The sequence below is a fragment of the Pezoporus occidentalis genome, unplaced genomic scaffold (assembly GCF_034315485.1).
Source record: "Pezoporus occidentalis ecotype Australia unplaced genomic scaffold, CSIRO_AGI_Poc_V1 ctg145, whole genome shotgun sequence".
Taxonomy (NCBI): Eukaryota; Metazoa; Chordata; class Aves; order Psittaciformes; family Psittacidae; genus Pezoporus; species Pezoporus occidentalis.
In genome coordinates this window covers 1194771-1210076 of record NW_026913263.1, presented here as the reverse complement: position 1 = coordinate 1210076, position 15306 = coordinate 1194771, and the positions used below count along the sequence as shown (strand labels likewise).

The following is a 15306-nucleotide window of genomic DNA, read 5'->3' as shown; positions in this document are numbered from 1 at the left end:
AGATGAACCTGTGTGCAGGGGGTGGGTAAGAGGACTCCCAGTGAGCACAGGTTTGAGTTCTTTAGGAGGAAGCACTCTGGGCTATTCCACGTAAGTGAAACTATGCCAGTTTGCACAAGCAGGCGATGTGGTCTTTAAGTGTCATTCACTTGATACTGCATTTATGAGCCAAATCTGAACTCCACATCCCAGGTTTTCCCCTGGAGATTCACAGACAGCTGTTTTAACAGCTGTATGTTGGAATTCTCCATAGCTCATTTCTTGGCTTGAGGTGGTTATGCATTCACCAGATACAATAATCGCGCACAGCTCACTCCTTCCATGAGAAGATTCTAAACCAGATTTCAACACCCACCCCCCCCCCTTCAAACCCTCTGTACTCAGTTTATCTGGTATTAATCCATTCAAGTGATGCACTGTGTTCTAGCAGAAGAATTAAACAGAAAAAGTGGGAAGCTCTCTTACCTGTAATTGCCTGACTGGCCAATAGAAGTCAAGTGCTGGCAAATTGGAGATGTAATTTCTATTTAATTATGGCAGTAAAAAAAACCTCCACAGACCCATTTAACATGCAAAGGAGCAAAACTCAAGGCTAATAAGAATAAATTGTAAGGGAGGACATGTACAAAATGTAGTAGCAGTCTCTTTTTTCTTCTTTTTTTGGTTTAGATGCGCTCTGCTAAAGAGTATGGTGGCTGTTGTACCTAGGTATTGCCTGGAAAACCTGCATCCCTGGCTCTGATTCCCAGGCCCTGCCAACATGAAAAACTGCACTGCACAAATGCATGGATACAGTCAAAAATACTTGTTAAAACCAAAGTGGTGTATACACTTTTCATGCTGCACATGAAGTTCGTATCAATTCAGTTGCAGTTGAAATGAATGCGAGCAAAGTCCAGACACACCATTCTAGATCTGAATATGAACGGGAGTGAATGGATGAACTATAAAGAGCATTGCAAATCTTCAGTTAAACTCCTTTTAAAATGAAATTAAAAGGAAACAGTGCAACTTCTGTCTTTAGGCAATGGGTTACCACCAACAGTATAAGACATGAACAGTTCTGTTGAAGCCAGGATAGCTGCTAGTGTAACGCAGACAGTAAGAGGCCCATAAATCATTGGCATCTGAGAAGAACATGCCACTGCCACAAGAAAAGACAAATACACCCCACTTTTTTTCTAGAGTGACATTTATCATGCTAGAGAAGCCTATTTTCTTTAGATTAACACCATAATCCTAATTTCAAATTACTCAATTTCAAAATAGCAAGTCAGCACAACAGTGCTGGGAAGGGGAAACAGGGAAGGTCTTAAAGACCCCTTAGATCCATGAGCTTCATAAGCCACACTGAAGCTGTTCTCTAACAGCCCTAACCCAATCCAGAGCACTGCTGCTGAGAGGAGTTCTGGCTTCTGCAGCCTGCCCTGCCTGGGCCCTGGTGCTAAGTCACGGAGCAGGAGAGGCAGATGCCAGCATCAGTGCTAGGGGTTTGTTCTGTGGCACTTGGAAACAGAAGCCAAACAAGAATTACAGTTTTACCTGCAATGTATATTTCAAACCACAGAGCTTTCAGTGGCTAGTCCAATTATGCTTGGAACACTTCTTGCTTTGTCAACATAAGTTTAAAATCAAAACACAAATTAAACTGCCTTCAGTCCCTGAAGGAAAGGTTAGTTGGATTTAAGACGCATTTAAGTAAGTCATGTAGGAAAAAAATAACACAGGTACATGCTCAGATTGTAATAACATGCAGCCTGAGAGACAGACAGATACAAAACACACTCACTCGCACACACATCAAATTGACCAGTGACCAGAAGCACAGCCAGCCATGACCCTGCACATGGAATGAGCTGAGAGAGTGACTTATTGCAACTGTTCACACAGGTGATTTCTGCAGATGAGAACATTCATTGCCACGAAGAAGGCAGCACAGGTAAAAGACAGACAGCTTACCCCTCTGAGCTGCTGGACTCCACCAAATATCCTCATCACTCCATCAATCTCCTGCTCCAGCCTCCTGGCCCAGTACTGCATACTGCAAGAGACGGAGAGAAAGAGGAAGAGAAAGAGAGAGAAAGAGAGAGAGAGAGAGTCAGAGCCCTGACACGCAGCAGATAAGCAAGGGGATTGAAGGGAGAGGCAGAAAATAGGTGCCCTCAGCTAAGTTAACTGCACTTTCTGCAGCACTGGGTGCAGGCAGAATACCCAGAACATGAGAATGACAGCTGGGGCTGGTTTTAAACCTCAAGACTTCAAAATTTATGCACAAGGCACCACAGAAAGAAAAGGGAAGAAAAGGTACAACAAAAATGGCAAGGCACGGGTTGGGGTTTCTTTAACTCTGGATATAAACAGTTGCAGTAAGTAATTATTGAAGCCCAGAGTAATTAATGGGGTTAAAGTGCTGTGGCATACAGGAAAGAGCTTACTGCTTCAGCAGGGCTGTGTGGCAGAGAGCAAACACAGAGCCACAGCAGAACCAGAGGTGTCTGTCCTACTGCAGCAATGGATTATCCCTGCAGCACAACAGAAGGGACCTGGGCAGTGCCAGGAGTCAAGCATGGGGCATCGAGTGCCCAAGGGCTCAGCAGCTTTGTACCTTCAGCTAAGCCCAACCTGAGCCAGGCAGTGATTCTGCCAGGTCCACCTTGGGCAGAGCTGCCTCCGGGGCAGCAGAAGGGCCAGGAGCTGCCACATAGCATCTCCTTTGTCCTCACCCCTGCACAGCGAGGAAGCTGGCTGCCAGTCCTTCCAATAAGCACAAACACCTCCTATAGATCCAACCACACAGATTTCCGCTTACAGCTATAACTCCAAGTTAAAAACAACAACAAAATCCCCTCTTAACCACGGAACTTGGTAACTCTCCTTCTTTTAATGAGCTTTCCTGACTCCAGTTGCTGGCCATGCAAATATCCCATCTTCCAGCTGATCTCGAAAAGCAATGCTTGGTTGCCCTGCACCACTTGGCACTGCCTCTGGTGCTTTCTCCACAGCAACATCCATCTCTCAGTGCCACACCAGGGAAAGGAGGGAAGAAGCACAAGGAAGGTAAGGCCAGCATCATGGGAAATCGATGGTGGGAGGGAGCAGACCAGCTCTGGGGCCTTGCACTTTGGTTAGGTTCAGCAAGCAATTTCATTCCTCTCACAATGAGAGGTTCCCGAGGCAGCGCACACACGCTCCTTCACCACCTGCAAAGCCACGGGAAGAGGCTTTCCTGGAGATCAAGGAGCAAAGAAACCCAGCGCAGAAGCACAGGGCTCTGAATTATACAGCAGGGCCCAAAACCTGGGTAGAAGCATCAAAGCAGAGAGAAACCTGAGATGATGGGCAGAACAGAGCTGAAGCATCGCTTGTGAGAGGTGTGGGGGACAGAGGGAGGCACTGGCAGAGATATGTGTGTTACTCACACAGGCAAAATTCATGCCAGTTAATAACACACAAGGCTGCGGAGGAAAACAAGATTTAATTGCACACACCAAATCATCCCAGTTTTCCAGAGTAACTTCTGCTATTTCCCACATTCCTGCAGAGGCAACGCTGCCTCTTCTTCCCTGAGAGCCTGGCCGAGGAGGAGGGGACATCCAGGGATGGAGATGGGTGAAAACATCTGCAAACCCATCTTTCTGCCAAAGGAAGGAAAGCAAAGCCCTTGGTGGGACTGCCAGCATAAAGACCACAGAATCCCAGACTGGTTTGTGTTGGAAGGGACCTTAAAGCTCATCCAGTTCCAAGGCCCTGCCGTGGGCAGGGACACCTTCCACTTGCTCCAAGCCCCTGTGTCCAACCTGGCCTTGAACACTGCCAGGGATGGGGCAGCCACAGCTTCTCTGGGCACCCTGTGCCAGCGCCTCAGCACCCTCACAGGGAAGAACTTCTGCCTAAGAGCTCAGCTCAATCTCCCCTTTGGCAGGTTAAAGCCATTCCCCTTGGCCTGTCCCTACAGGCCCTTGTCCAAAGCCCCTCTCCAGACAATGGGTCACAAACAGAGCTGAGGGAGATGCTGGGTTGTTTTTTTTCTTTTCCTTTTTCAGTCAAACATTTTTTTTGCTATCAAAGGTATACTCAGGTTGGCCAAAATTACCCACAAATCTTGTGAGGCATATTCACCAAAACAGTGTTATTTTTACACAGTCATTCATTTAAAAAAAAAACAAAAAACAAAACCCTATTTTTTAAGTATCTTTTCTCTCCCTCCTCCAGTTTGTCCAATGAACAAGCTTGTCAATGACAAGCTCATACTGAGCCACAGGTCTGAGAAACTGCGGAGGACTTATGGAGCCGACGCCTTTCCTTAACTTCCAGCTCCGTGCAAGGTCCTCAGTTTCAGTGTCAGCTCCCTCCAGGAACACCTACCAGCACAGGAAGGGAAAACAACCGCCCATGTTGAGCTGTACCCATCAACATTAACAGCTGCTCAGAGCCGCATAAATGTCACGTCTGGCCAAGCCTTCAGAGAGGATTAGTTATAGAGGAAGACAGAGGCATCAGTGTTACTCTGTTGGCATATGCAGAAGAGGTGCTGAGCGCTCAGTCAGGCTGGGAATTACAATTAATTTAAATTTAGTCAGCAGATTTGTTTTAAAAAAGTAACAATTTAAACTTATTCCACCCCCTGCCTCCGCCCCGAGCAGCACTACTATTTTAAGGGAAAGCCATTGGATTTTTCATTCATGAGGAAGACTGCAACTCCCTTCAATCGTGCACCCTCATGATACCTGGCACTCAACTCCCAGCCTTACAGACCAGCAGTTTTCCAAAGTCCAGCTAAGCCTTGTAATACAAGCTTTAGATACCACTATTAAAAACTGTATCACTACCAAAGAAGCAAGAGGGGATTTCTGCACAGCTGACACCAGCTTTCTAGATTTAAAAAGTAACAGCAGAAGTAGATTCTTTTTTTCTTTTGGTCCAAAATGGCTAGACAAGAGCTTTTGCCAGTGGTAGTAAATGATTTCTTTTTCAACGAGCACATCCCTTGCCCATAGGATCATAGAATAGTTAGGGTTGGCAAGGACATTAAGATCATCCAGTTCCAACCCCCCTGCCATGGGCAGGGACACCTCACACTAAATCATATCACCCAAGGCCTCGTCCAACCTGGCCTTGAACACTGCCAGGGATGGAGCATTCACAACCTCCCTGGGCAACCCATTCCAGTGCCTCACCACCCTCACAGTAAAGAACTTCTTCCTTAGATCCAACCTAAACTTCCCCTGTTTAAGTTTTAAACTGCTACTGCTTGTCCTATCACTAGAGTTCCTAATGAATAGTCCCTCCCAGCACCCTTATAGGCCCCATACCACAGCACTGGCAAGAGCTCTTCTGTGTATCTGACCCATTACTATGCCCCTCTAGCATAATGTCCATGAACAGAAGCCTGCCGAGTAGGCCACATCCCAGAATAGGGAGATTTCATCTCACTTGCAATATGCTGGGTTGAAAGCTACCAGTAAAAATAAACACACCCCCCCCAAATTCCATAAACCCCATTATTACTCTGTCTCAGTTGACCTTCTGCCTCTTGTTTGTCTCCCTCAGCCACTGCACTTAAAAGTTGATGTAAGATGACCACAGCAAGGATGAAGAGGGTAAAGAAACTGCTAGCTCATTATGAACATGGAGATTTCTCTCTGAAGCGTGTCTCCTATGGAAGCTGTAGGCAATAAGACATGACAGTCATTACCTTCCTGGGCCATTACTGCACATCTCAGGTGGCGTTACAGGGCTTGAAGAGCGATAACTCCTCAGAACAGGCAGCCTGGAGTGCCCTACTGCTCTTGTGAAATGGCATTTACAAATAAAGCATAAAGAAACAGCTGATGCACTGACTGAGAAGCCACTAGCAGCAATATAGTGCTGCCACCGAAAGCCACCAAGCTCCCTTTACGAGCTATGTGCTCAGCCTCCCCCTTAAACCAAGTACCACTTTAGTGTCCCCTGTAGTGAATTAACACAGGTGAAGAGAAAACCTCTGAGCGCAAGTACTTGCGACTGCACCAAGTAGAACTGTGCCTTCAGGAACCACATGCAAGGAGCCTGGCAGCCCCATCAACCCCTGTCCCCTCTTTAGCAGGGACATGCACAGCACACCCCAGTGATCCCCGTCATCTCAGGTAGCTCTGCCTTTGCTGGGGAGTCTCCATAGGACTCTTCCAACCTAACACCTCTACAACAATCACACGCACAAGTATGACCACACACATTCAGGATGTACATTAGAAATCTCTTGCAATGAAAAAGATGGGTTTGATTCCCTCCCCTGTATATTTTACAGCCTCCTGTGCAACATCTAACAAGGTACAAAAGTGATTTTTGAAAACACACCACCATTTATTACTGCCTCTCCAAAGAAAACTACAAAAAATGCTAATTGATTTCATAATTTGCATATTTGATTTTTCTTAAAGATGAGATAAAGTAGGCTTAAAAAAGCAACAGAGCTTCAAAAATATTTACTGTGACAAGCAGCACATCAGGAGGCAAATCGCTGCTGCTGCAGTCGTGGCCAGGAAGCAAAGTGTCCTGCCTGCCCCACTGCTGCTCCATGGGCGCCTGTGCCTTGCCACTGGCCACAGCAACCCTTATGTAGGGTTAGGGCACATTTCACACTTCAGGTGACCAGAGCAGTCGCAGAGACTTCTGTGCATGTCCACACTGGCTTGTGAGCCTACACTACTGCTCCAGCTGTGTGGCTTTGGAAGCCAATGAGAGTTGTCTGGGAAGTCAGGAAACAGGCTGTCCTTGGTTCACAACCTCCCACACTGGTGCACACCACAGATGGCAGCCTGGAGTCCTGGGCTTTGTACAGGAGCTGAAGACATCTGCAGACAAGCCACCGGTGCAAGCCATGCACTCACAGCCTGTGGTCAGCACCTTGAGCATGTACCACTGCAGCTCAGCCCTTTGGTGGGTCAGGGTATGGGAACAGACCCTTCATGGGCTGCAGTCACAACTCTTCACAGCCAACCCAGGGTGGATAAGGCAGCTACTCAAACTGCCATTGAACAGAAGCCTCATTGCAAGTGGCCTCTGGAAAAGCAAAGGGAAAGGAGAAATTAGAGGAAAGAAAATTAAGTTTTCTGCTTGAGGACACTTTTTTTTTTTGAAGCAGCCTTAGGAGAGTACTTGTTTGGCTGCAAGCAAGAGAGGATGATAAAAAGAAAAATAGGAGACTCAGTCCTTTTCTCTTGCTGCCTTTCTGGCCCAAAAATAAGACAAAGATTCACAGAAACATGAAAGGACAAGAGGAAGAACTACTTGCTAGGTAGATATACGGTCCCAATGCTTCTTGCGTTCTACACAGAGAGTGTTCTGTACAAGTGTCTACACTTCACGCAGTGTGTTCAGCCAAGAATGCTTCGCTCTGATTCATACGCTTTGGTTCAGTGCCCAAATACTGCTATTTAATAAGGTTATTAATTACTGTGTTGTCTAATTTTTGCTGTGCAGGAACTTCTTATAATTGGCTTATTCCTTCAAGGCGCTTAATCCTTTAACTATAACAGTGCATGTGTCAGTGCACACATGTGTACGTGTATGTGCACCCTCCTGTCCCTGCAGAGCCTCCTTTCTTACCCAGGCTATAAAACCCCACCAGCCAGTGCTTACCCATCAAGGGAAAAAAGGCTGCCTTTCTTTTTTCCTGAAGATACAACTTCCAGAGAGCACTTGTTTCCTTCAGAATAATCAAACAACTCACTGGCCCTGCTTCCAGACATTATTGACCCTCCCACACTGGGATCTGATGACTCCTGTTTAATCTAAAGTATGTGCATAGGTGTTTATGTAAAGGAGGGGTGGAAAAATTTGCCTGCTGGAACAGTCTTTTCTTAGTATTTGTCAAGGCGTTATTTACCTCTATCATCTGGTCTTCTCTATAGTACGAAAGTACCTTTGGCATTACTACAGGAGGGAAGGAAGGCACAAATGAGTATCAAAACTCTGTCCCAAAGATCTTTAAGAAACACAAAGGGGAAAGCTAGTGGGAATGCGTGTTCTACATTCAGCTCTATCACCAAATCGCTTTGCTCTCCTCTATTTGAGCATTAACTTTCTGTGCCTGTTTCTCTGTCCTATCTTCTCTCTGCTTCATCTCTACAGTTTTTTGCAGCAGGGTATGTCTTGCAAAAAAAAAAAAAAAAAAAAATTAACCCAAATGAAGTGCCAAACCCTCCCAACAGATCCATCCTGATCCCTGGTCTGATGCCCCAACAACTATTACAATCCAGTAGAAGGATAACTGGGGACTTTTCTTACTCTGCAGGATAGAGCTGGGCAAAAAGTGAGGGGAAAGCATTTGGTAATTACACAGAAAACCTGTGTTACATTAACAAATATTCTTGTAGATACCTGAAGGAAAACCAACAGTAACCAGCAACTTGCCACTAATGACATTTGGGGCAATAGGAAAACTGCTCCTTAAACATGATTTCTCTATCAGAAAACAGGAGCATGGACCACTTAGGTCTACCTCCACCTAGAAACAGCACAGACGGTAGGTGGTGAGCCAGTCGTAGACATGAGGGATGGCAGGGGCTCTGGGAATTCCTCTTCCACCATCAGTTGAACTGGAACATCTGAACACCTGAACCTTCCGCAGGGAGTGTTGCCTAATCTGTTCTTTACATCTTCTGCTGAAGGTGAACCCAAGATCCCCACAGAACCTTTTTCCAGTTCCATTTTTCACCACACAGTAGAAAAAAATTCCCCCCGTTACCCACCCTAAATCTCACCTCCCTCTTCCCACTTATCCCACCTACAGCAGACCCTGAAAAATTTTATGACAAGCTCCTAAGAACTGGAAGATCATTATTCTGTAGCATCCTTTGCCCTTCAATTCTTTAGTTTTCTGATCCAAACTCAGTTCTTTCCAGTTTTCTCTCTGTTGCACTCTTCTCTGAACACTTCATCCTTTTTGTTGCCCTGCTCTGGATTCTCTACAAGTTTACCTACAACTCCAAAGGCTCGTTCCAAAAAGTGAGATCAAGTACTCCAACAGAAACCAACCTCAGTGCTCTATGAAGAGGAGCACATCACTTCCCCAGCGTTGCCCAAGAAACTACTGGACACTGCAGAATAAACTTACCCTTCTGATCCACAGTAATTCCCAAGATCTCTTCTGCCACACTGCTACGCAGAGATGTTCTTTATTCCGTACCTGTCCATTTAATTTCTGCCTCTTAAGTGCAGTACTCTGCATTTGTTGTCACCGCATTTCATTTTGCTGGTATGTGGCTCGCCACTCAATCCTTCTAGATCATTTGGAATTCTGACCATGCCTTCCAAAGCACATCCAACCCATCCTGCCTCAGTGTCGCCTGCAAGTTTTATAAGCGCATTTCCCATTCCATTGCCTAACTTATTAATGAAACCACTGAATAAAAGTAGGCCCAGGGCAGATCCCTGCAGGACCCCACTTGAAATGCCCTCCCAGTATGACAAAAAGCCACAATAACTGTTCTTGGAGAGCGACGTGTCAAATCAAAATATCTTGCATTTCAAACTTTACAAAAAGCTGATCTGGAGTATTTGATATGCAAAGGAGCTGGAGGCCAAAGGATAAATCAGTGAATAATTTAAAGCCTAAGAGTAGGCTTGAGGAAAATCGCAATCTGTTGGTGGATGATTTGCCAACAGAAAGAGGAAGGAGAAGTCACTCAATGTGTTTAGTTGGTACATTTGCCCGGCAGTGCTGCGACAGGCCCCCATGCAGGCATCCCATTCTCCTGATCAAACATGTGCCGACGCCTCGCATTGATACAGCGATGAAAAGAACAAATGGCAAAGCAACCACAGCAAGTCTCTGCAGGGCACAGGACAGCGCTTCCCCAAAAGGCACTTCCAGCCATGAACCCCATCACTGAGGTCCTTGCATCCTTATCAGCCTTGAGTTCATCTTCAGGCCATGACTCAATGATGCGGCCCTCCTGTGATGGATACTTAGACGTTAAGAGTGTTATTTGGCAGAACTTTCATATGAGGATCTCCAAATACATTGAAAACATGCAAGAATTAATCTTCACAGTCTTAAGGTGTAAATCTGATCTCAGCACACTGCCACCAACTCAGACTTCTGTAAGTGAAAGCAGACGGGCACCTCGAGATGGTACACTAGTTTGCTATTTTCAACTAGGAGACAGAACAAGTTCAGCAAGAAGCCCTCAGCCACGCGGAGAGTCAAATTGAGCCACTTCCCAACAGTATAAGCAAAGCTGAATTTGGTCTCCTTACAACAAGAATAAATTAGTTATTGAATTTATGTCTGGAGATCCAGATTGACTGTTCCTGCTGCTATGGGGATGGTCCTGCCAGTAGGAACTTTAATGGTTGGTCATGTACTTTGATCTCTCATGTGATGGTGGCAGAAGCACCAGGAAGCAACTTCAGGACCATAATACAACCAAAATAAGCCAAAGGCAATGGCTACCACTACTGGAGTTATATGGGTGATACCAGCAATGTGCTACCCAAAACAACTGTTTTGTTCGGAGCCAAAGCTAACCTCATGCCTTAGCTTCCCTGCTTTCTGAAAGCCATGCTCTAATTTTACATCTTAAAACTAGATTTCTGTGGCACACTTGCTGATGCACATCAGGAGCGAGAGAAGCCCATGGGTTCCACCACATTTGCACTCTCATCGCGCAGGATTAGAACTGGCCTTCTGGTCTCAAAGCCTGTCACAAATCTGGACTTGAAACACAATGACTTAATAAATAAGTGAATAGGTGTCAGTTTTATGAAGTACACTACCTGCATAAATCTCGCCCAGTGCAGCCACCTGTCATTTGCAGCACCCCTCGAGACCCCAATGGCTGATAACTCTTGCATGTCACTTCACATTCTACAGGTGAAGTGTTATGATAAAACCTTCCTCCTCACCAATTCCTTCTGTTTTACAGATGCAATCTGAGCAGAGGCTGAAGAGATCCCATCCCCCAAGGCAAAGATTAGGTTACGGAGGGTAGGTCTTACTAAGGATTTTGCAAGCTGCATGAATTATTAAAGACCTTTATGATATAATGACAGACATATCAGGTTATTTGTTTATTCTTTGTATAATTCATGACTCTCTTGGGAGCCAGAAAGAAGCAGGATAGTTTGCTGCATCTTCTTGTTCATTCCAGTAAATCCTCATCACCAGATGGAAGGCTGAAACACCCCAGAAGACAAAATAGCCACAACCTCGCAGGACCTGCACTTCTGGTTGGAGATGGGAGAGCTTTTTGCACAGCCTGGAGAAATAGTGAAGTTGTCACTCAAATGCACCAAGCTGGATGGCTGGAAGACAACAGCCCAGGCAGTGTTTCTGTATCAAGCCACCAGTAAACTGTCATCTAAATCATAGGCAAACAGCTTTGGGATTAAATGTTATGAGCTGCCCCGTGCTCCTGTATCATTGCTGAGCAACAGCAGGACTATCCAAGCTGATGCAGGCTCCTGCAAGACTTCAGCATAGCTCACAACAAAGCACCTCCTGGCTATGCAAACAGTAAGATCCTGGACAAAGCAAAGCTGTTCCCCTTGCTTAGGTCATTGTGCAAAGAGTCTGATCAAGATACGGGACAAAGCATGATAAAGGAGCACCATACCCTGATGGCTGGAAAGGAGTTTTGAATACATACACTGTACTCATCTCTCATTTCTCTAGTATGCTGTTTTAAGGGCGAGGGAGAGATATTATGCCATAGTGGCAACCAGGAAATAAGGATTGACTAGAGCACTTGATGTGAGCTTCCCAACATGCTCCTGTTCACACAAGGTACTCCACCCAGCCACGCTGCTATGCAGGAAGAGCCATGCTATAAGGAGAGCTGAGCAAAACACAAACATGGCCAAGCTGGAAATGGCACACTGAAACTCTTACTAGCCACAGGACTGCTTTCAGCACCCACCCTTCCCACTGCACGTTTCAGCTGGTCAGAAACACGCCATTGATCTGATCACTGAAACACAAACCATAGTAAGGAGTGATAGAGGACTACTGCCTAGTCAGACCTCTGCTGAATTTGTTTCTACAACTTCTCTCCTTACCAAGGAAAGATATCATTAACTTCTGCCACAAAGACCCCCTGCTACAAGAGCTATTTAGGGGCATCTATTGCCATTATTCTTCAGCCTCTAATCATGATAATCTTAGTCTCCTGGGGGTTTTGGAGTAGCCTCTCATAGCATCATTTGCAACATTCCTAAGGAGCTTTCTGGGTGTCACTGTCTCTAGATGTCTATCTACTTAAATCCCTCCTTCTCAAACAACCCCTCTCCCCACCATTCCCCTGCTTGAAAGATTCCTGGCTCCTAAGAGAGGGTGGTAATCATTGTTATTATAAAGCACTTAGCAGTGCTCACTCATTGCATCTCTCCCCAGCCAAACACCCAGACCCCTGTTATTTCACATACAGTTGCCTTCATTTGCAGAAGCTCTTCATAGTATTAGTCCCTTTCAGCAATGAAAGCAAAAAAGGGGTGGGAGTGGAGACCATTAAAAAAATAAGTATTAGTTTACTGCATTTTACGCCATTACCTCACTACTTGGTGATACACATCTAAAAGCTGTCTGCAAAACCTCTCCTGTTGGAAGGTGGCATACAGACCTGCTCTGAAGCAGGGATAGTGGAACCACAAATCCCAGTTTGGTTTTGTCCCAGTGCTGCCATGTCACCTGGAGCACTACAGCAGCAGGGATGAAACTGTCAGCTTGCAGAGATCACCTATCCCCTCCTTCTTCCCATTCAGCTGGGACAAACACTGCTCCCTACACAAGGAAAAAGCATATACACATCGCCTTTCCTTTGAAAAGGATATAAGCCTACTGAAATGGAGATGGCTGAGCCACACTGGAAATACTCAGAAGGGACTGCAGGATTTGCTATACATGCTCAGATGCTCAGTTTCCCCATCTCCAGCTAGCTTTTCACACCAGAAAGGTGTACCTCCTGTCCTAGAGGACCCCATGGAATGAGGATGCTGTGCTGAAGCACCTTTAGGAACAAGGATGCTGTGCCAAGCACCTTGGGAGTTCCCCTTGCTGCAAGAAAATATCACTGCAACAAGCTGTCTGCCCTTTGAGAAGGGAAGGGCCACCAAGAAACTCTTCTGGAGCCCAAGCACAAATGTGTCCCTCACCATACCCCTCAAGCTGTTTAGCCAGCAGCGAGCCCACAACCTTGCTTCTGCTGTCACAGTTACCACAGTCACCACTGCAGCATCACAATTAAATCACAGACAGCACAACAGCTCATCAAACATCGTTTTGAAGAGACTGATCAACATTAAACTGTCAAATCCTAATATTTCTGACAAAAATATCTGCTGTATTTTTCAGGAGGAGAGAACGGAGCTACAAAGGTGAAGCTGTAGTCTCAAATCCAGACAGACTTTTGGGAGCAGAGTCAGAACTACAACTCAGCCTCCTGATGCTAAGCTTGAGGTTTGCCCTTGGGAGACAGCTCTTGAACACCAAAGGAGGAAACCCACACATCTATGGCTATACCAGTATGCTCATATGTAACTGAAATCTAAGATTAGAAGATAATTCTCTCTTCTACTTTTCTAAATGAGTATCAACATTAAAACCAAAAGCATCTGACATCTGAAAGCCCTGTGAATAGAATGCCTGTGAGAGAGAGAAAAATCCCAGTGTCTAATGTGGTCCTCTCAATGGGGCCCATGACATCACCAGCCCCTTTCTATTTAGAATAATGACTTCTTCCACACGCCAAGAGATTTGAAATTACCTGTGAAATATATTTCTCTAGGCACAGGCTCAAGAAGCATGTAAATTACCCAGTTTAATGGCCTTCAGAATTTCTCTCCGAGACACACACACAGAGTGGGAAATGTTCAGATGATGTCTCAGGTACCATCCGAGGGGACAAATGTACATGGGATGGTCAGGAACTACTGCCCTCCAGCTCCCTCAGTGACAGTCCCACCAGTGAGCATCTGCCACAAGGAGGCAATAAGCACAACAGAACCAATCCCGAGTGCATCGTCAGCATGAAAATGCAATTTTAAAGAGAGCATTTCTTGGGAAAGGTGCCTAACTGCAACTTCCACAGCACAAGCAGCCAGTGTAGGCCTCACATTGCAGCAAAAGGGATCCATTTAACTTGCCAATGCTGTCACCCCAAGAACTCAGCAGGAAGCCCTCTCACCCTCTGCCTAACTGTGCAGGGAACAGTACTGCCAAGCTTCAATGCCCAGGCATTTGCCAGAGAATAGTGTCTGTCCTTCAGGGGAGCTTTTCATCCACAAGGACAGTTCCCACTCTCCCAATGCCAAAGAAAGGGACAGATGCTGTCCCTGGAGTCCAAATCCTCCTGGCCATATTTCTGTTCTTGCAGCTGAATCTCATGTCTTGTTAGTAAGTAGCAAAAGAAAGATTCATCCCGAAAGGAAGAGCATGAATTCATTTGGAGGACCAGAGGAGGAGGAATTACATGATCTGAGTTGCATTTCCTGCACCACCACTGACATATTGGAGTCTCCAAAGCCTTAGTTTCATCAGCAAAATGAGCAATGGGGAAGTGCAAGTGCTACCACAAAGCGCATCTGAAAAACCACTGTAAGAGTGGAAGATGGAGAACAGGACAAGATGTTCATCCTGCAGTGGGAAGGGTTGGGGAGGGGAACAATCCCGAGGGCACCATGAAAGAATTACTTTTCTCTCCAGGGAACAAGCCTGAGGCACACCAGCTTTGCTCCTGATGCTAGGCAAGAAAGACAGGTTGGCCACCTTTTAACATTTAGTGGACAGAAAGTAGGCCAGGAGATCAACTGGGGATAAGAGAACTCCTGGAAGACAGGCCTGGCAATGGGAAAATGGGCCAGATTCCTCAGCCTAAATCTCCTCAGAGCAAAAGTGTAAGACAAGGTCTTTGCTGAGACTCTTCCAAAGTGAGAACCTGCCCTCATTCTCAGCCACAAGCATCTTGCTAACCTACATACTGCCAGAAGCTGTGGTATCACAGCAAGATTAACACAGGAGCAATTTTAACAGACAATGAGTTCCAAGCTAATTTTCTCCCTCTCAAGTATACCACGATGGGCTGAAAGCTGCCTGGATTCCTCATAGCTATCTGCGTTCAGGATTAACTATACATCACTGCCAGTAACGCAAGCACTCCACTACTCAGGAACTGTTAGAAGGTAACATTGCAGTAGGGGAAAAAAATGCAAAATAACATTGTAATAAATATGGTAGCCACGCAAAGAAACAAAGTTAATTTCACATGGAAAATTAGGCAAAAAATAGCATATACTTGGAATAGTCCTGGCATCTGGACTTCAGTGCAA

At 45.7% G+C, this 15306-nt stretch overlaps 1 protein-coding gene across 3 annotated transcripts in view; it reads right to left on the bottom strand.

The window, feature by feature from the left end:
* The window catches only part of CACNA2D2 (calcium voltage-gated channel auxiliary subunit alpha2delta 2), a 233437-nt gene that overhangs the window by 180125 nt on the left and 38006 nt on the right, over positions 1-15306 (bottom strand). For all 3 annotated transcript variants that reach the window (XM_062610205.1, XM_062610203.1, XM_062610204.1), the window contains exon 2: positions 1960-2041. In XM_062610205.1, coding sequence (XP_062466189.1) covers positions 1960-2040 — 81 coding nt within the window. In that variant the 5' untranslated portion in view covers position 2041. The remainder of the gene's footprint in view (positions 1-1959; positions 2042-15306) is intronic.